This window comes from Lycorma delicatula, chromosome 9 (assembly GCF_047948215.1).
Source record: "Lycorma delicatula isolate Av1 chromosome 9, ASM4794821v1, whole genome shotgun sequence".
NCBI classification, from domain to species: Eukaryota; Metazoa; Arthropoda; class Insecta; order Hemiptera; family Fulgoridae; genus Lycorma; species Lycorma delicatula.
The window spans coordinates 89546548-89569314 of NC_134463.1; the positions used below are offsets into that span (position 1 = coordinate 89546548).

The 22767-nt window shown below is 33.9% G+C and overlaps 1 protein-coding gene across 1 annotated transcript in view; it reads right to left on the reverse strand.

The window, feature by feature from the left end:
- LOC142329819 (tetratricopeptide repeat protein 39C-like) overlaps nucleotides 1-22767 on the reverse strand; it is a 68395-nt gene that overhangs the window by 42596 nt on the left and 3032 nt on the right. The window contains exons 2-5 of the mRNA XM_075374672.1: nucleotides 22093-22257; nucleotides 6261-6392; nucleotides 1959-2166; nucleotides 353-575 (exon numbers count right to left, since the gene is read on the reverse strand). Of these exons, the coding sequence (XP_075230787.1) occupies nucleotides 353-575; nucleotides 1959-2166; nucleotides 6261-6392; nucleotides 22093-22251 (722 nt within the window). The 5' untranslated portion in view covers nucleotides 22252-22257. The remainder of the gene's footprint in view (nucleotides 1-352; nucleotides 576-1958; nucleotides 2167-6260; nucleotides 6393-22092; nucleotides 22258-22767) is intronic.

Consider the following 22767-nt stretch of genomic DNA (forward strand, 5'->3'; position numbering starts at 1 on the left):
ATTTTGATCACAATTTTAAGTTAATATGGCAACAGAGGGATGTGTGGAAGGCAAAAACATAGGGAAGATAAAGACAAATATAAAAGATTAGCAAAGAACAGTAACAAATGAAGAATAGCATTTAACTAGTCAACTGATTGGTGGAAAAAAAACAGTTCTTTTAATATTCAAACCACTATTCTGGCTGAATACATGTAACTGGATAACAAAAAGTTTAGAAAAAATAAAACTAACAGTTCAATATCAAATGCTTTTGCAAGCATGTAAGAAATAATATTAATAGTAATAAATATAATATAATATAATATAATATTCAAAGTAATAAATAAAATTTATAGTAATCAATACATACTGCGTTTCTTGACTGAATACAGAAAAAATTGCTGAAAAAGGATTACGAAAACCATTAAGCCTGCGGACGGAAGGATACCCAGAATTGGGTGAAGTGGGAGATGTTGCATCACAGCTTGGAGTTGTATGGGTGGAATTAGGCACTGACCAATCACAGCTTGGAGACTGTACAGGAGTACGACCTGTTGATCTTGTTACAACACGCCATAATGGAAAATCTGAACCTGAGTACAGATATACATCATCTTGACCAATTATAATGCCATAATATTAACTAAATTAAAAGTATAATTAGATTAATTAATGCTAATTTAAGACATAATAAGATTTCCAAGTTAATTTTTAATTACTAACAAAATTAACCAATGAACAGACAAAAACTGATGTAAAAATTGTTTTAAAAAACCTGGTTATTTAGATGGAGGGAAGAAATGATAAATTTAGCGATTTATTTAACAAAAAAGTCAAATAATGTAACTAAAATTACATGGATATTTTTATTGCAGAAATAAAATAATTTAAACAATCTATAAATAGAACTAAATTATGTTCTGTAAATTAAAAAAACAACTAAAACTATCTCTAGTTATTATATCTGCTATATCTGATTGAAATAAATTCATTGTGTAACCATTAACCTACATGTATTGTCCATGAGTAACCCTGATAAACAGAAAAACAGACACAGATGGAGGTAACGAGCTATCATTACATTGGGTGTTTGCTTCAGTCGTCTATCAAATACAAAGATAACACTAAAATAAATCATATCACAGCAATTTATTATACATTACACTTATAATAGCCACCCAAATGGTATGGTGTGGTTACCATGCTGACTTCTACATTAGTTGGTCTCAGGTTTGATTCCCGCTAAGGATTTGGGATTTTTATTCATGTATTGTTTCATTCATCTATGTTAAAATACATGCAAAGCATGTCTAAGATTGTAAGTAAAATATAGATGCATATATATGTATATTTATATATATATACATGTATACAGTACATGAATACCATTTGCTATAAAAATTTATTTTACACATCTACCTATGATAATTCTGCAAACATAAAATTCTCTAATAAGTTGTGATATCTTGAGAATGGTTTACCTAATTTTGAAAAATAAAATACTAAAATAGAATTCAGTCTAATTTCTAAACATCAGCTCAAAACATTGTTACATGATAAAAGATGCTGTAAAATAAAACATTCTGCCTGTTTAAACCTAATTGCTTATAAACTAATAGAGTTATCAGGATAAATTTATACCAAAAACCATCTTCAATGCTTAATTAAAATAATGATAATAGAATTGTTTGAATTATCCCCGTGGTTTCTGAGTTTTAAATGAACATGAGTAAAAATAAACAAATGAATGTTCAGATTTATGTATAAAGATGAGAAAACAAATATCTTTCCTTCTTTGCTTCATTTGGTATGATGGAAACAGAAGAAGTCTTCAGGAGAATCTTCTTTTACTTTTAGATATACCCAAATTACCAAAACTTTAATATCACTGATTTATAAATCAATTCTAAACTGATATAAGTGAAGAAATTAAATTAATAAATTTAAAGTAAAAAAAAAAAAAAAATTAAACTAACCTGGAACGTTCTGATCGAAACCAAATGTTCTCCTATACAACTGAAGTATTTGTTGATAGGTATGCTGATAAACTTTCCAAGCTTTCCTTAATACCCATCCACCTCGCATATAACCAGATACATCCTGTTGTAGGAATGTTAATAATGCGATGCATACTTGGGAATCTGCTAAAATAATTTGTTCTTCTAATCTTGCAGCTTCATCCTTCTGATTAATAAAATTCAAATAAAACCATAAGTAAAAATAATAACCTACAAAATTTCTAATATCTGTCTCCAACTACAATCACTTAATCTAATTTTTATAAGGTTAAAATACAACACCATGCAGTATAAGAGAAAAATTCTTGTATAACATCAGGAATGAAAAATTTAATAAAATAATCTGACAAATTACTTATTAATATATTCCATTGTATTATTTCAATTTATTACTGATTGTAAAATGAAATCGAATGTATAAATTTCATGAATAGTAACATATTTTATTAATTTAGCAACATAGTGAAATACAATGAAAACAAAAGCTTGTGTTAAAAAAGTTTAAGAGTGTATTACTACTGAACCTGAAAACATTTACACCCTCTAATAGGACAATAGTAGTTTATTATATGTTTATTTAAGCACGTTTAATTTATTACTGTTTTCAAGTTTTATTACTTTTAATTCATTATTACATAATTAAATTAATAATTCAATAAATAAGGATTGCAAAAACAAGAATTTTAATTTACGTGTATTTTTAAACTAAACAAATCTTAACTAGTGCTTGAGTGTAGCCTATATTATATTCCTAATTACACTAAATTAGATGTACAATTATTTATTGTACAATATTTACTATTTTTTATTATCTAGAAATTTCAAATTATTTTTTTATACCATTGTTTTCATTGTTGATTGTACTATTATTAACATTAACACTTACTTGAAATTTGAAATCATATAAAAATTGCATCATATGTCTAGTTCCTGTGTTCACAATCTTCTCTGTCTTCACTGGAAACAGTCAGTTTCACTACAATTCTTTAGATGTATGAAAAATTTATCCGTCATTTCGTCGATTAGCAGTTCTATCTTTTTGCAGTTTCTATCATTATTATTATTATAATCATTATCATTATTATTGGTTTCTATCTTTTTCTCAATTTCAGCATTTTTAACATGTTTGCAATATGTTTTCAATCATCCTTATTCATTTCATTCATTTTTTCCTAAGCTAATTTTTTAATATCTGACATTAAAAATGTTGTGTTATTACCAGAACCAACCATACCATCTTAATTGGATATAAATTGGAATGGTGAGGTGGAAGTTGCAGAACCTGATGCCCATGTTTTTTAATAGTCATCAAAATGGTACTCTATTTTTGAATTTCAATGCAATTTAATTATGTCATACAGTTGTGGTTTTAACATTAAATGGAATATTGCTCTTTTATAACCAATTAACCATGCCACTTTTCCTATCATTTAGATTCTCAGAGGCTTCTCTACAAGTGAATTGTGGTATGATGCAATGTCAATAATAACCACTGTCTGGGGGGGGGGGGGAAGAACAGGAATTAATTTTAAACATTAAACATTACACAAAACATTAACCAATACACCACATATTACAGAAGGAAACAACTACAAAATTCACACTGGAACACGCCAAAGATTGAACTAAACCAGTTTATTGAAAATGAAATGTAAAGATTAGCATTGAATATTAGTCAACAATGTAAAAAAATTACTTAGCTATTCTATGAATATATATATATAAAACGACTAAGCTATTAATAAATAATTATAATCTGTAGGATATAGGCCTACTATTTATTGTTGATGTTTATTACCATAAACTTCATCCATATTACTAATATCCATTGCAACAAGTGCATGAATATATCTCAATTGAAATACCTTGATAACCTTTTATGCATAAAAAATGGTTATTCATTTTATGGCTCACTTGATAAAGGAAGTGAAATAATTTATTAGATTTCATTTTCTAAACATTTGGCAACATTGGTATTAATACAATTTGTATATATTAATGTTTCTAATTACCATCAATTTTTAATATACGAGATCTGGTACAAAAGTAATGAGACTGGTTCATAAAAACGTTTTATTTATAATTCAATTAATCATGGACTCCTATCATCTTTGAAATAGTTCCTTTGGGTAGCCTTACAACACTTCAAACAGTTTTCCCATTCTTTCTAGCAGTGTTGGAACTCGGAAACCGGAATATCCTTCAGATGGTTGATTAAATTTTTTTTAAATGTTTTCTACTGTTCATAAATGGGGTCCCCTTTGTGGTGTTTTTTTTAAAGTTGTGAACAGAAAAGTTGCAGTAACTCAAGTCAGGTGAATAAGGTGGTTGAGGAGGATCTACAGGAATGTTTTTCTTTGCCAAAAACTCATTAATTGAGAGTGCAATGTGACAAGATGCATTGCCATGATACAGCATCCAATTGTCTTTGATGGCTGGTCTCACATGGGCAACTCTTTTCCACAGTCTTTCAAGAATTTCTCGGTAAACATACTCATTTACAGTCTGTCCTGCAGGCAAAATAAATCTCCTTATGGACAATGCCACTACTATTGAAGAAACAAATTAGCATGGTTTTGATTTTTGAATTGCTCATTTTTGCTTTTTTGGTACGTGGTGAGTTTGAAGTGTGTTACTCCTTGCTCTGTTTTCTTGTTTCTGGGTCATACTCAAATATCCAAGATTCATCACCAGTAATAACATTTTTTAGAAAATCCGGATCGGTTTCAATTCGCTCTAGAAGATCGCGTCACAATTCCACCCTGTTGTTTTTCTGTTCAGCAGTGAGGTTTTTTGGGACCAATTTTGGACAAACTTTTTTCATGTCCAATTTGTTAGTCAAAATTTAATGGACTGTGGTACAGCTCAAATTCAATTGTTCTGAAATACTGTATTCAAATCTCCGATTTGCTCAACATTGTTGTCACTTTTTGATGTTAATGGTCTTCTAGAGCGTGGATCATCCGCAACTGATTCCTGGCCATATGAAAATGCTTTAAACCACCTAAAAACTTGGGCTCATGACAGAGTGTCATTTCCATACGCCCTTTTCAATTCTGAAAAAGTTTCAGTAGCATTCTCACAGAGTTTAACACAAAACTTGATTGCACAACGTTGCTCATAATTAGTATCACTCATTTTTGTAAAGCACAACAAAAACTAGTTTCTTGAAAAGTTTGTTTACCTCTCATGTGGCAACAATAGACTAAAAATATTAATACCTAATATAAATCAGTTGATCACATAACCATATGTTTACTAGTAACTTTACAGTGTTGTCACTTTGGCTGCCAAAAAAATCTAGTCTCATCACTTTATTTACAGACCTTGTATGTGTCCTAGTTCTTTTGAAGTTGATCATCAGATAATAAAATAATTTATATATCAATAAGAATGTAATGTCATGTCCATATGATGTTTATGACTATTATCTAGATAATAGTGTAATAGTTATTTGACGATCGACTATTATGAATATAACAATTTTAACTTAAATTTAATTATAATTACACATATTTTTTTATCACACTTCCAAGTATTTAAATGTGAGCCATTATAAATTTATTTTTATTTAAGTTAAATTATCTACACCTACAATCATCCTGAGTCACGTAGGGGAAGACACCCACTTGCCTTGTAACGATTCAGTTAGTTTTAGAAGAATTATAAACAATGTGTGAAGTGTATTTCTTAATTCTGTTATTATATTCCTTTATCAAAAACAAATTTAAAAGAGTGTTTTATATTTTTTTGGGAATAGATGTATAATTAACTACATTTATTTGAGAATATTCTGCATTATTTTTATTAATATTATTATACTGATGCAGAAACTTAATAAGTTGCTAAATAAGAGAAGGTAAATAAACATTTAAGAAAAAACAAATCAAGAGTTTTTAAAAATAAAAACTTTAAACTTTTTATTTCTAATTTGGTTCCTTTTCAGTGATGCATATGGACGTTTATATATAATTGGGATCAGGGAAATTTATACTTTGTTATAAAAGAGATCAGAAAAAGATCCTAAATTAATTACAATTTTTTAAAAATTATGGAAAAGCCTGATTTTTTAGAGCATCCAAATTTGTTATGATTTGATATACGAAGAGTTAAAAATCTAAAATGTAACAAAGTTTACAATAGACATCTTTACCTCAATAAGTCCTACAAAAGCAAACAACAGACCAAAAGATAATCTAACAATAAAAGAGTGAAAGTAAAGGAAATTTTGTATTAATAACAGAGTTTAAAAAGTATTACCTCTGGACTTCCAAAAACCTTATTTCGAACAGTTTTGATCCAACCAATATCTTGAGCACAACGATGTTCAATATCTCTTAATGCAGCCATTGCCTCTCCAAGCATATCATCTTCAAATGTCATTAAAGCATTCTGTAACAGAAATTTCTTTTACTTAATTAAAGATATTGTATGTTAAATATTTCATAAATTTTTGGAAAAACAGAAAATGCATATTTTAATATAATATTCCTGTAATGGATGTTCTGTTATTTATTATTTGTATATACTTTCACTTAATGCACTAATTAAATATATAATCATTAATAGATTATTATCAATAATAATAAAATGAAAAAAATATTCACTTGCTGCTTGTTTTTATAATATTTAATATTAAAGATTTTGTGGTATGCACTGCTTCATCAAATGTAAAAGTTAAAATAAATTAAAAGATTTAAAGAAAGGAATGTAGTCTCTTTTTGGTTAGGTTGTAAACTGGTAGAGGGATATTTTTATTGGTAACTAGCTCTACCCACCACGCTTCGCTGTGGCACATTGTGGTTGCATGGATGAGAAATGAGAAACAAAACAAAGCATACGTTTCATAGAAGTTTAATTTTGTAATACTTGTGGATATACAATATTTTTTTGTTTTTTCACTGTCTGCGTAGATATAAAGGCTATCTGGTTTGCCGACTCGGGAACACGCAACATACAGTTGCCCATGTGAGAAGCAATCCGCAACTAAATCTAAACCACACAATTCTAAAGAGTGACCTTGAGCTTTATTGACTGTGATTGCAAATGCCAATCGAATTGGGAATTGCAATATTTTAAATTAAAATGGTGTATCGGTCGGGATTATGGGTATTCGAGGAATGAGGACATCTTCACCTTTGAAAGGCCCCGTTAAAATCGTTGCTTCCACTACGTTATTCATCAATTTCTTAACTGCAAGTAGTGTGCCGTTGCAGAGTTTTGGCTGATTAATATTCCGCAACAGGATAATTGTCATTTTTTGATCGAACCATTGCTAGAATCAATCTAATGAGGAATGTTTTCCCAGTTCCTCCTGGCGCATCCAAGAAGAAGGTCCCCCCCAACTTCGTCATTTATCATTTGCATTATGCGATCATAAATGCCTTTCTGTTCACGCGTTAATTTGGGAATGTTTGATTGGACATATGACTGAAGATCACCAATGTTGTAACTCTGGTCACGGCGTAAATCCACATCAAATGAAGCAATCGCAGCTCGGGTGGGTGCTGCCATTCCCAATTGACTAAGAACTTTATTTGCAATAGCTAAGCACTTGATAAATATCTTCAATATTTATCAATGCTTCGTTGTAAATGCCTTCTGTAAATTCCACGGTCATATTGGTATTTTCTAAGCGTACTCTATGCAAAATATCCTCAGCCATATGCGATCGATATCTTTCCCATAACTCTGTGGGAGATGAAGAGAAGCAAGAGGTCAATATAATTGCGAATAATGCGCGAATTTGGTTTGGATGTGCAGTGTTGCACGCGTCATTAATACATATATCCCACTGTTGGTCGTTTTCTAATAAATTCAGAGCTTGGTGAAAGGCGCAGCTTAATCACGACACGATCACACAAAAGTACCTCAATTAAAGTGAATATTTAATTCAGATTGTATAATAATCTGAATCAGATGCAAGTGGATACATTTTTTTTTTTTGTTAATAAACAATGTAATTGGGAGCAGGTATTGTTTCACATGTGACTGCGGTTGTCGTTAGCTAGTATGGTAGTATGGTAGCTAGTATGAGTGTTACCCTCGCTTCCGGCAGATGGCGCGGTCACTAGTACACAGCTGACCGTTAAAAAAACTGTTTTCTCGCGGTCGCGGGTATGTGACTGATGCGAAAAATAGATAAAAACAATCTTTGATGCGGGTTATATATCGTGCTAAAATTTGAGCTCAATCGGTGCAGAACATTTTGACTTTTTGAAGCGTACACAAACGAACTTAACATTTTTATATATAAAGATTTGTGGGCTGCGAAAAAAGCCCTTAAGTCGTGCGAAAAAACACATTTTAAATGCTTACAAAAGTAGAGTAATGCTTACAAATTACAGAATAATCAAACGGCGTTGATTTCAGATGTTAATAAACTGCTAACGTAAGTAGAAGTTGTGCTGCTTCAGTGTACAACGTGATTCTCGAGTATGAATCCACTAATGAATTACGGTCTCCAAAGAAAACAAAACACCACAGGTCAATTGAGAAAAGGTGAGATTTTGATAAAAACTTGATTCGTAAAAAAATTACACGAATTTGAATTATTTAGAAATAGTTTAGCGGTGTATTATGTCCTTTGGAAGAGAATTCGGTTATTGTCTTCGACAACGCTTCTTATCATTAAAAAAGAAAAGAATTCCAGACATGTTATAGAAAAACAATGATATCAAAATGTGGCTTAGTTCAAAAGTAATAATTTTTGAAGAGGTTTAAGTTAATGTTCAATCATTGCAAAGGGTTTCGCGTATTAAAAGTAATTATAGTCCGTATGGAACGGACTAAGTAATAACGATTGTTTGGTCATATATATATATATATATATATATATATATATATATATATATATGTAAAAAAAACCTAACAAAGGATTTTTTGGTCATTATATAGGGATATTATTTTCTGTGTATTTGGTTATTTCGACTTTTTTTGTTTGCATAGTCTTAAGTCTATCTGGGCTATAAGAAAGATGGGTGTTTTAATTTATTGACTGTAAGTCATCCTTCTTGGTGGCTTTTCTTTTTGTTTTGGTGTTTTGTTTTTTTTTTTTTTTTTTAATAAAATACAGATGTTTTAGCTGTTAAATATAATTCAAAGAAATTTGTTATTTAAACAGTTGTGATTTTGTTTACATTGGCAACGGCCATACGAGCTCTTTGTGATTGGTCGTTGTGTTTGACAGCGGGCATCTTGCATTGATCTGATTGGTTTTTCTTTGTTTACATTTCCATCTGATTTATTAGCCTCTTTTTATTAAAAAACTCTACAAATTAAAAATAGATAGATAGATTTATTAAAAATAGATGAAAACAATCTTTGATGCGGGTTATATATCATGCTAAAATTTGAGCTCAATCTGTGCAGAACATTTTTGAGTTTTTGAAGCCGTACACAAACGAACTTAACATTTTTATATTTATATATTTATATATATATATATATATATATATATATATATATATAAACAAAACTTTGATAAAAAAATTTCCTTCATTTTATTAATATTTAATAAAATTGGCCAAATATATTGAGCAAATACCTTCTTAAGAAACCACTTGAATCCCCAAAACATTAGACTCTTTAGGCTTTATTTATGTGGGTGATTGTATGTGTGTAATATGCGTAGATTGTGGCGTCTGCATTAGTATGTCAGACCCATTAGTTTACGATATATTACACAATGTATCGTGTAAGTCTTTTAAAAAAGCACGTCTATAAAACGGTCCTTATCGGGATCACACTAAACCCCCCCGTATCGATAATTTATATCAAATCATAATTCGCTTTACTATATAGTAAGTAAATCGATTAATGATTTACCATATTATAGATACAGCCGGTGCCAAGGCTGGGATATGAGAGTGGTGAGGGGGATTAAAAAAAATAATAAAGAAATAAAGATCCTCTTATTATATTCTTTTCCATACACATGAAATACATTCAGTATCACAATGAACACCATAACGTCAACATCTAAAGAGTACTACTCACGAAAAGGAGTGTACTTATATATTTTTGGAATTATATTATGTTTGTTACAACGACACCGTAACATATCGTGAATCGATAATGTTCCTGTGTAAAATACCACAACAAAGGTCTATACCGATCGTTAATCTTTAAAAAGATACAAATTCGCAAAGATTTACGTTGAGACCGATGTATGTGACTACACCGTTGTGACAAAGTTCGGGTTGTTGTCAAGATGGACCCGAATTTAAATGTCGTTCACAAATAGGCGGTTTTGAAAAAATGACTAGAAATTCATATCACCGAACATCTAACGTATAAAATATATTATAAAACAATCGTAGCCACCAATCATACAAGTTGTACCTGTCACCCAATTAACATCCCTATCCGATGAAAAAAAAACTTAATAAGGTGCATCTTGTTTTTCTTCATCAATGCTAGTATATTCAAAATCAAATCAAATACTGTCACTATAGCGATGAACGTCAAAGCATCAGTAGCTAAAGAGCTCCACCGACAGGCTCGACGAAACTATCCTACGAGAAGAGTCCAACTTAAGAATATTTCTGACCTTTTCCAGGCTGATCGTGTAGAAATGGCACCGTATGCTAGATCGAACAAAGGTTATTGATACATATTGACGATGATAAATTGTTTTTCTAAACTAGCATTTGCCATACCGGTTAAAAACAAAACCGGTATGGAGATCGCTAAAGCTCTCAAACCTATATTGGATAAACACAAGATGCGTCATTTTCAAACCGATAGGGGAAAAGAGTTTTACAATCCGTCGGTTAAACGACTATTAAATTCGTACAATATAAATCACTATTCTACACATTCGGATAAAAAATCATCGATAGTAATCGATAAAAAAGCATCTATAGTTTTAATCGAACAATGAAAACAATGATGTGGAGAAAATTTACTGAACAGGACACTTAGAAGTGGTTAGAATTACTACCAAAATTGATCGCAAAATACAACAATACCAATCATCGCACAATCGGAATGAAACCGAAAGATGTAAATAAGCGAAACCAAGCCGTTGCTTTACAGCGATTGAATACGGTACTCTATCGAAAGCCTACTTTACCGAAATTCAAAGTCGGCGACCGAGTAAGCAAATAGTATGTCGGCGAATAAGCAAATTTAAAGACATTCGCAAAGGATATTTACCGAATTGATTGGACGAAATATTTGCCGTACATACGGTACACGATAATACTCGACCGTGTACTTACACACTGATTGATATTAATGGTGAAGTGGTGAATGGTACATTTTACTGTGAAGAGTTCACTAAAACTAACGTTAAAAATAACGTGTATTTAGTCGAGAAAGTCTTATGAAGAAAAGGCGATAAATTATTTGTAGAGTGGCAAGGGTTCGACGGAAAACACAACTGTTGGATAAATAAGGCGGATTTGGTACAGTGGTCAGTCATAAACATGAAGTTGGAACGTCAACAGGTCGGTAATATTACGTTCCAAAATTTTGACGAATATACAGGAGCCGGGTGTGGAGAGGGAAAACCCGTCGTCATGGTCCTCTCTACCGAATACAATTAGATCTATTATTTGCGGAAAAACAAATGCTCTATTAAACTTGTTTTCTCCTGACGGCTTCAGATTCAGAAACATTTACGTGTTTTCTAAATCGCTGTACCAACCGAAATATATATTTCTAGAGCGATTCATGACCGGTATACCGGAGATCGGTTATTTCTCCTACTCTGAAAACGATCATGTGATGGCACCCGACGAAGCGGAACCGAATTCGATAATGATTTTTGACGATGTAGCTTGCGAAAAGCAATATAATATTCGCAAGTACTTTTCGATGGGACGACACAACAACATCGATAGCTTTTATCTCACAGAAATATATTCCAGTGCTGGAAAGCACCTTGTACGGGACAACGCAAATCTCCTTATATTCAAACAAGACGATCTCAATTTACGTCACTCACATCCATCAAGGTTCACATAAATACCGATATGAAATTCGATCGTTTTAAAAGTCTGTGCGGCGTAGCCTGGAAAAAACGACACGAATTCTTGGTTGTTGATAAGGAGAGCGACATCAACGCCGGGCGGTATCGAGTAGGCTTCGATGTGTTTGTAAAAGAGATCAGTTGATAAACGGTGACGATGGCAAGTACACACCTACGAGGATGGTTTACCACTCGACGCGATGTGAAAACTGCATCAAGGAAAACGTTCCGCTTTTGTTCGAACATGTTCCGCGTCGAGTACCGTTGTAGAGCTCAGTTTGCTATAAGATGTTCATGAATTCACATCTTTAGTTAGAGATCTCAATTATAGTTGTAGCCTTCCATCTCGGTTTAATGTCGGGAATATTATTTATGCTCGCATTGAATCTCTTACAAACATTTGCAAGAAAAAAAACAAAAAAATAAATAAGAAAATAATCTAAAAAAAAGATTAGTGTTTTACGGTAGGCCTATTGGGGAGAGATTTCACTCATGTAAAAAAAATCTCAACGCGCCACGGTTGCTACCTCGCGTGGGTGGTGTGGAAACGAAAGATTATTCTTATTTAATGCTTGTAAAAAAGCCTTCGATGTGTAATTCCATCCTCAGTTTAGCGATGGATGTTGACATAGCCACATCGGTGTGGATGATTAGATATTTTCCGAATCATTGCATAAGATCGTTGCGACATCTTATGAAACTTACATTCGCGGTGTTTCCAAACGCAACAAGTATAACCGCAGACGTACACCGTTTCAATACGGTTAGAGTGGTTTTCAACTAAGACGCCACCTACGCTGAACTTCACAGTGGATTACAATATTTAGACAGTTTAAAAATTGATACTGTAGACGGTTGGTGTAGACATATTAATTATAGTGATGGTGGAGAGGTCTTTTACCGATTCGGCTAACGAATTGAGGTTTATTGCGTCTTATATTTGTAAATATTGTTTTATGATGCTTGTCACCCACTCTGTTCACTGTGATGATGAAACACATGCCATCAACTGTAAAAAGTTCGACTACTGCGGACGTGGACTACCAGAATACTTGTGTTCGTGCGAATTGATTATTGAAAACGTGAAAAGACTGTATGCGTTAGTACGTACAAATAAATACGAAGTGTTATGAGAAAATCCGTTCGCATGTACCGTTATCGATGTTAACAACTCCACCGGTTATTTTACAGATTGCCGATGGTGGTGGGGGTACGAAGGTGGTGGCAAATCATACACACAATCATTCGAGTGTGAGCGCTGCGAGTGCGAAGATGGTCGTCATAGCATTTATTAACATTTTCAACGATGAACATTATTTTCTAAAGATACTGTTCAAGAGGTTGACCGATCTTGATATCGGTGTGAGCGAGCTATGTAATGTTGGAAATGAGAAAAATATTTACTTAATATGGTGTTCCGTATTTGCGTAATATTGTACGACAGCGAAGCGGATGAACTGGGTGCCTTTCAAACCTTATTACCAAAGTCGTATAGAAATTGATTTACCAACGATGAATTGGCCGTTGAAAAAAAACCGTTCGATGAAATTAACTTTCGAAACAAGTTTGTTTGCGGTTGAAAAGAAATATTATTTATCGATTGTCGCATTACCGGATGTTCGTTGTCGACCAGATGTGAGTGGGTATAAATAACCGTCCGTAACCGTACTAGCATCATTCTATCGCGTACTCTTTCATAAGCAACAACATGACTGACGGTAACAGAAGGTTTTATTAATCAGGTGAACAAGAAACTTCTCGCTACCAATTTTGAAACCAGAACCGTTGGTGAATTTACGGTTAATAAACCGTATGAAATTTTGCGGATACAGAAAATCACCACTAGATACGGTAAGAGCATCGTCTGCCGATTACAAGATGGTGAGGAGAAGACAGCATTTAATGGGTATTTACCAAGACGGTTCGGCGATACACTAAATGAAGAGGACTTCAATGAAATGGTATCCATGAAGGTAAAACTGATTTTTAAAGGATGCATAGAAAGACGTTTGATGTAACATTTCAGTAACGGTGATTGACGACTGGTAGCTATTTAAACTGTCCTTTTCATGACAACAACAAATTACACTCGCACAAAACAAAAAACACTTTAAACCCCCATACAATATTGTAACTATTGTTTAAAAAAACAATATTTATTACATTTATTGAATGCAGTAGTTCCAAGGCCCGTGACACGATATGATATTGGATTTATCCACTATCAATTGTGCTACAAATGGTGAGGAGTGTGTTTAACAAAATCGGAATTAGTACTTCGTTGTTTTTTTTAAACAAAACTTCTCGCGGGTGTCTTATTCGTATGCTGTCGATAATAAATAATAGAGTCGGAGACCGGTTATGACTGTGGCGTTCTGATTGGATGGCAGTTGTGGTGGTGGGAAGGAGCTTATAAATATACTGTAACCGAGTGAAGTAATTTATTCATGAATCGATTTAATGAAGAAAATGTACGCGTGCGTGTCGGTGACCAACGTCTGACGCCTGTGTTTTAAATTATAACACAGTTTTGTATATATTGTCGATTTATCTGAACACGATTTCGATAAAAACAGTGATAACCTGGTCGTAAAGTTGGTTTTCAATGATGATTTCGAATATGTACGAACATATTATTGCGAATTTGAATGCGGTGAAAAGGTTATCGCTCTTATCGACAGCAGAGATACTGTTTTCTGGGTTCTACGGTAACGACGGTAACGTAAAGGCGTTCAAATTAAATCATTTGTCGAATATGAACTTGGACGCGACAGTGTTAAAAGATCTCAATACGTCTCATCGAAAAAATAACGTACTCTCTGTAAACGTGTATGTAGTGAATGGACAGGACAGGACACGCGATGAGGTAGATTGTTCTAACAACGGTGTTGATGATACCTAACCGCTGTTGGTGACATACGACACAAACGAAAATTCAGAAATCGATTACGTTAAAACCAATCGATATATGAGAGGACGTCATATCGCTTCTCTTTATTTTATTCTATACAAGAATACGAAACGAAAAGAAGACGAAGAAAACCCGTCCATCGATTCGAATTGTTTAATTTGTACGATGTTTAAATAAGTCCTTTTAAGGACTACAACACACGAAAATTACCCAAACAACGCAAAATTACACACATAAACAAAACAAAAACCCTTTAAATCCCCATATACAGTAATGCAAGACTATTGTTTTATTTAAAATGATAGTTTATACAATTATTATATATGCAGTGGTTCCAAGGCCCGCGACATGATCTGATAATAGATTTATCTACTATCGCATTATGTTGCAAATGGTGAGGAATATTTAGCAAACTTTTGTTTTCGTATGTAGTTAACGGAGTAGCGCGGATTAGATTTGTGGTGTTTTTTTCATTTTATTAGGTATTACTTACATAAACGATGTTTACTGATGTTTAGGGGTTTAGGTTTTTTAAACGGGTGTGATACATTAAACGCATGCGTGCGCGCGGGCTTGCTAATTAAATATTACGCTGTTAACAAACGATAAACCTGTGTGCGTCGGGTAGACGACAGGATGTCGGTTGCACTATCACATGCACTTCCCCTTCCTTTATACTGCTGCTGCGGTGAAAATTTTATTTATTTCTTACTTTACTTTTGTTCGTATCGGTTGTCTATATATGTATATTGAAATGTCGACACCGTCTCAAGTAGTCACAGATTCCGCTACTTCACCACCACCACCACCACCACCACTAACGTATGTAATAAAGACTTGTCCTATACGCCTAGCAGCGATATCGTGATTAGAAATCTTAAAGGACGCCGTGCGGCAGCCTCTATCCGAGGAAACGATGAGTTTATTCCGCGATATACGATACGTCGCCGGTACATGAATTGGTGCAACCCGTACTGTATTATACGATGAGGGAAGAAAACGGGTTGTATACGGTCCAGATGAGTCCTCCTCCCGCGGACTCATCTGGAAGAATGCCCCTGTGAAGAACTTCATTCTTCACAGGGGCAGACTTTGTACATTTCTGTCCTGTTTGCCCGTTATATGAGTGAGAACGGGACGGTGGAATCGGTGATTGACTATCGTCGATTACGGTTATGCCCGACACCAGTGGAGTTGCTTTACAAAGCGTTGTAACACAAGTACGAGACGACGACTGGCGGTTTCTTAGATACATGGCTCCTTGTTGGTAGTTTAGAGATGATGGCTCAGCTGTCCCTGTTAAAAGATATGAAGAATTGACTTATTCAGCTGATTATGATTATTTAGATTCGATGTGACTTTTTGACCTGTAAGAAATTTCTTTTTTTTTTTACTTGTAACACAGTTTACGTATGTGAAACATATTCTTCTTCATGCTACTTCTTTACAAAACCATGATGTGATAAACATCAAACGTACATGATGGATACTGGTAAACGTGCAAGTGTTTCTCATACATAAATAAAAGTTAACGGGTTTTTCAGATGGACGTTTTGTGCAAGTTTAACATTATCCATCATCTGTGTTTCATGTTTATCACATCGCGGTCTTGTAAAGAAGTATCATGAAGATGGTTTTTTGGTTGAAGCTAGATTAACGAGTGTTTTGTAGGCCTACTGGGGAGAGATATCACTCGTTAAAAAATCTTAACGCACCGCGGTTACCTCCTGGGTGGTGTGGAAATCCAACCATTTACTTTTTTCTTTACGTACATTTTTATATACAGAATACGAGTAATTTTTATAGTATCGAAATTAATTTTTAGGTTATATTTTAAATCATTTACTTTTGTACGAGTGTTTTGTAGGCCTACTAAGGAGAGATTTCACTCTAAAAAAATCTCAACGTGCCACGGTTGCTACCTCTTGGGTAGCGTGAAAATGCAACAACATTCTAAACCCCCATACACTAATGTAAGACTATTTTTTTTTAGAAATATTTAGTCGATTGGCATTATTGGATGATGGTTCCAAGACCTGCGGTGTAATCAAACGTCAGATTCACATCTTTTGTCGAATTACACCGGCGAATGGTGAGGAGTGTTTAACACATAAATGCATTTATTTGGACGTGGTAGCTTTCGCGCGTAAAATGTAACGGTTTTTTTTCTTTTACAGATTGGATTAGGGTGCGCGTCCAACGTACGCAGTCGGACTGGTTGACAGAATGGTGGGAATCTTAAAAAAAATGTTCGCGATTGTCGCCTCCTGGTGCAAACGCAACGACGACCAGGATCATCCTTGATGACCAGGATCATTCTACCGCCCGTCACGTTCGTGACAGGCGGTAGGTCGATTTTTCAGTCGAGCACTGTCTCCTGGTGAACGAGCCAGGTCGGGGTCCTGGAGTGGCGGGTGACGCCTCCCAGTGCAAACGCCACGACGACTGAGAACGTCCTCGAGGTACGTCTAATTTTTTATTACACACACATGAGATTTAATATTTCTCCCGCGCAACTTATATACAACATTTTTCACTCAACACACCAGGGAGCCGCTGTAGCCCGAACGGTCTAAGACGTCAGTCAGCCGCGTCCCGTCATGATACGGTCGAATCCTATCCGACCAGGTTTTTTTTTCAATTTAAATATTATTTATTTATTTAATTCAAACCAACCGCTACACAACAGCTGCTCGTCAGCGGTACCAACCTTTGAATTAATTTAAAAAACGAAGTTATTTACCAATTTGGCATCCTGCGGAATTTCAAACATACCGCTAAGGGAATAGGGAATCTCCGGGGAAAAATGGAATTTCCAACATGGCGGACAACACTAGCGCTCCTTGCGGTAGAAAAGAGTACTTCTGGCGCTGTACTCCCACTTCCGTACTACTCATGTAATCATGCAATTGTTTTCAGTTCTCTCAGCAACATTGTGTTTCTGTACATGTATTTTGCTATTGTGATGACTGAAATCAATTGTGATTTTGAAGAGCAGCACGTTGTAATTAAATTCCTGGTGAAAGCAGGCGAAAACAAACTCTGAAATTTTTTGAAATGATGAATCCTGTTTACAGAGACAATCTTGTTTAAAAATGTTTGTTCTTTAAGTGTGTGGTAATAAAGTTCAGAAAACTATGAACATCTGAGGCACCCCTCTACTGATTGAAATGATGATTCTATGCAGAAAAATGAACAAGCCATCAACTCAAACTGTTGCCTCACAGTCAGAGATGTTGCTGAGGTCTCCAGAATCAACCTAGAAACTGTGCACCTTATCATCCTTGCACAAGAGTTGGGGATGTCAAAGCATTGTGCGAAGATTGTTCCAGAAAATTTGTCAGGTGAACAAAAACAAAATCATTTGAGTATTTGTCAAGATTGGAGAATGCATTCATCCTTCAAAACATGTTATGGGAGAAAAACTTGGATTTATGACCCAGAGAGGTAGAAGCTAAGCATGGAATGGGAAAAACCAGATGAGCCACAGATGAAAAAAAGCCAGGATGTCAAAAACAAAAATCAAGGCAATGCTGATTACGTTTTAGATTCGCATGGTATTGTGCTCCAAGAATGGGTTCCCCAGGATCAGACAGTTAATTCGGCTTACTACCTGTAAGTAATAAAATGCTTATGTAAAAAAGTTCACAGAAAGAAACCTGATTTATGACAAGACCAGTTGTGGATGCAACATATAGTTATCATTGTCAAGCAGTTTTTAATCAAACAGCCACCATGTTCCTTGAACAACCTACCCCCCACTCACCAGATTTAGTCCCTTGTAACCTTTTTTTATTTCCAAAAATTGAAAGGGCATCATTATCAGACTCTGAAGGGTATTAATGAGCCAGCATCAGAGGTGCTTCCAGTGGTAAAAGAGTAAATGCAATGTGTAATTATATTAGTTTTTTCAATAAATGATTTTTATAATATTAGTCTGCAAACTTTACTGCCATATCAAGTAAAACAAAGAAAACCTACATGTACCCTAGATGGATTTAAATATGCTTCGTTATCAATTAATTATTAATCTAAATTTCTTTATATGAACAGCTGGACTTCATTTATATATTTATCCAACATTTTCATATTTAATTTATCTTAATATATCCAGGTCACAACTGATAATTAATTTAATTAATTATATCCATCAATGTGAACTTTCTATGTGGTATCTACTTACTTTTAACATGTTTTAGAACTCTACTTCATTTCCAGAAAATCACTCACTGGAGTTTGTCATCACATCAAAATAAAAAGAAAAAACAGACACAGACATAAAAACACAAAGTCATAATACAATCAACACAAAATGATGCATAAATACAATGTGTGCACACCATTGTCTAAGAAAAAAATGGTGGATGTACTGCATGAGTTCTTCAGTCAGTTTATGTGGATGACTGTGTACACGCACCATATGTCTGTCTGTGGTTTTATGTGTTGTTAAATGTGTTTATAAGTGTGTTTGTTTTTTCATTTTATCTTGATGAGATAACAACCTCCAGCAAGTAATTTTCTGAAGAGTTCCAAAAGCTTTAAATGAAAATAGATACCATATTTTTTTTCTTGTGTGCACAACGAAGTGTTGTCATCAGCACCATAACATGATATTTATATAGTAAACAAATAAATATTAAAAATTAATTAAAATACATTGTTGTCTAAGATATATCTAATGTTAGCCCCTAGTTTAAACTTCCAACACAATGCTGCATAACAGACACAGTCCCCAAGGATGTGGTGTACTGTTAGTTAGCAGTCGCAGCGAGCACAGACGGGTGCATCAGTCTGATTTATAGGTATCTGTAAGTTTAGTGTGCCCAATTTGCAAATGGGAAGTAATAACTTTCTCTCAAGAGTTATTCTTGCACAAGGAGCTCCATGGTGACACAGTGTTCTAAGTGGATAAAGTTTATTGTTGATGGTAAAATTCCATTTACTTTGCCACTCATCACAAATCACTATTTTCAGAAAACAGACATGATCATTTGAAACAACATGATTAGTGAAAGGTGGCTGCAAACAGGCCTTTTGCCGCACAATCAGCACGCTCATTGCCTGAAATTCCAATATGACTAGGGATCCAGCAGAAGCTCACAATTGTGTTACATCGAGTCATTTCAGAGATAGACTATATATCACAAGCATTAGGGTGTCTGCATTACATGTCACTAACCGCCTGCAAGCACTCAGGAATCTCAACAGACAAGGTGCTGGAATGTTGGGTTATGTATATATATTTAAGGCAGTTAATTACATACAGCTGAAAACACTGGCTGTTGGGAAGGCCAAAAATGTAAGCACAACCAACAGAATTATCGTGTCTAGAGCCATCTATATAAACTACAGCATCGAGATTCATGCTATTTACAATATGGCTAGCACAGGAATAGATTATGGTTGTTTCTCATATTGAGTAATATGCAAGTTGGAAAATACTGCATCAAAGTTAGGATGATTATGTTGCGCTTTAATTGAAGCTACATAGTAGCAGATCACTTGGTTTCGTCTATTCAAAGAGATGGCTCACCACTATTCACTAGCAGACTTACCATGAGGCTTGAGTGAAACGCACCTGTTTCAAGACAGATAAATGAATGATGGATTGCATCGAGCATCTTTAGAAAGGTAGTCGTGTGGACGAATAAGTCATGCAGCCATAGTCTATGCGTGAATGGACCAGAGCTTGATAGAGGTGTAACATGCATACTCTATCAACTCCTAAAAGAGTATTAGATAGAGCTCTCAACATTCTAGCATTTGTAGACATTTTACTTTCAGTACCTTTAAATGTATTATTCACATTTGTCGTGGGTCAAACCACAATCCAAAAAATCTAACCCACATGCATGGTTCAACTGGTTTATCATGTAACAACAGTTGAGGATCAATATGTTCCCTCAACTGAGAAAATCAAATGCATTTCATTTTCTCTGGAGAAAATGTGAATCCAGTCATTTTACACCATCATTGTAAACAGATTATTGTGTTTTCAAGCAGCCTCTCAGCAGTGGCTGATGTTCTACAAGGAATGTAAACTGAAAAATCATCTATGAAAAAAGAACACATAACAGGTTTCCGCGCACAGTTTGTTATAACTATACTATTATGTAATACTATAACTATATTATAATTACTTAGAAAATTATAACTACTTATTATAATTATAATTACTTAGAAATCCCCTGATAAATGCAAGGAAATTTCCTGGTATACTCCATTCATGCAATTTATTTAGGATTCTCCTCCTCCAAGCCATGCTTTACGCCTTTTACAAATAAAAAAATATAGCAACCTATATACATCAACATCTATATGCAATATAGGTGTTGATGAAGTCTATGATATATAACAATCTTCATATCCATAAAAAGTATTCTTTTTTTATTATACAAAAAAAAACTCTGCGTGCAGATTATTTGTCAAATACTATCTGGTTTTTTTTTTGGTGTTAATTATTTTTGGTGCTTTTAGCAAAGCATTTCATCGGCTTCCATATCCTCAAAGAGGGCCTAGAGATGGTGGTGGGGAAGGCTGGAAAGCCAGATATATCTTACCAAGTGATTATATTTTTAATAAATTCGTTCATAGGGATGTTGGTAGTTTGCTGCCATATTTCATTTGGTGGTGCACTAACTGAAGTGTTTTTCAGTAAACCACTGTCTGTCTCTCTAGCAAAAATACCCTTCTTCTTGACTGAACTTTTAGTTAGCATGGAAACAGCGGTTGTGAGCAAAGGAACCAACTGATCAGATAACATCTGAACAAGCTGTTTTAACTAACTGTAGGATCTGCATGTTTGACCTGCATTTCCAAGGGCTTGCCTTGATGTAGTGGTGGCAGAAGAGACGTCTGGTTCAGTCAGATTTTGGGAGTTCAGGGTCTTTTTATATTCTCTTTGTATAGATGGAAAAGAGTTTCTGCATGGTATAAATTTTAAGAATCACCTTCTCTTTTTTAAATGTTGGCAATCTTATGAGTGCTAAGTGTGATCTACCATAGTTGGCACATTTTTCTTTCTCCTGATAGTAAGTATCACTGTGACCCTTTTTAGCACATCAAGCATATATTGTAGTTTTCAAACAAGATGTTGTAGTGCGGCCATATCCTTAAAATTATCAGTACTAGAATATATGACACAAATTTTAACCAACAAATTATTTGAAATCATTATAAAGGTAGTCTAATTACAATATACATACCATAAAAACGACAAAACAATGACCAGCTGCTAACTGAATTGATTCCTCATGGTCACGAAATAATTCCTGAGCTTCGGCATAGTGATTGTTTAACACCATCTGAATACCTCTTCGAGCAATTTCCCAACCTTCTTCATCTCTTGTTTCTCCAGCAGCCATCTCCGTCTACAGATACATAAGATCAATATATTACATTTATTTTTTAATATTTAATCTATTGTTTATATTATATAATTGTAATGTGTAAACTTTCTTTTTACAATATTTTATATTTTTGCTAGGATTATCATACTGATTTGAGTTATTTTTTACCTTTCCTAGTATTGTCACTAACATTTGTAGTTGACCCCATTTCAGAATACCTCCATTCTCAAAACTACTTTTAGCATTCCACAGATTACATAAAAATCTTGAATGGTAAAAGTAGTTTTGAGAATGGAGATACTTCGGACACACGTCAACTACAAATGTTAAGAGAAATGCTAGGATAGACAGAAAATAACATTCAAATCAATTGTAATGTAAATTCATCATCTATCAAGATAAAAAATAATGATTAGATCACTTACCACTGAAAACAATTCCACTGCATTCCTGCAGCAGCAGTATGTCTTTAAACTTTATTATTTTGTTTATTATTATTGTAAAAACCAACATTAAATAACATAAATTACA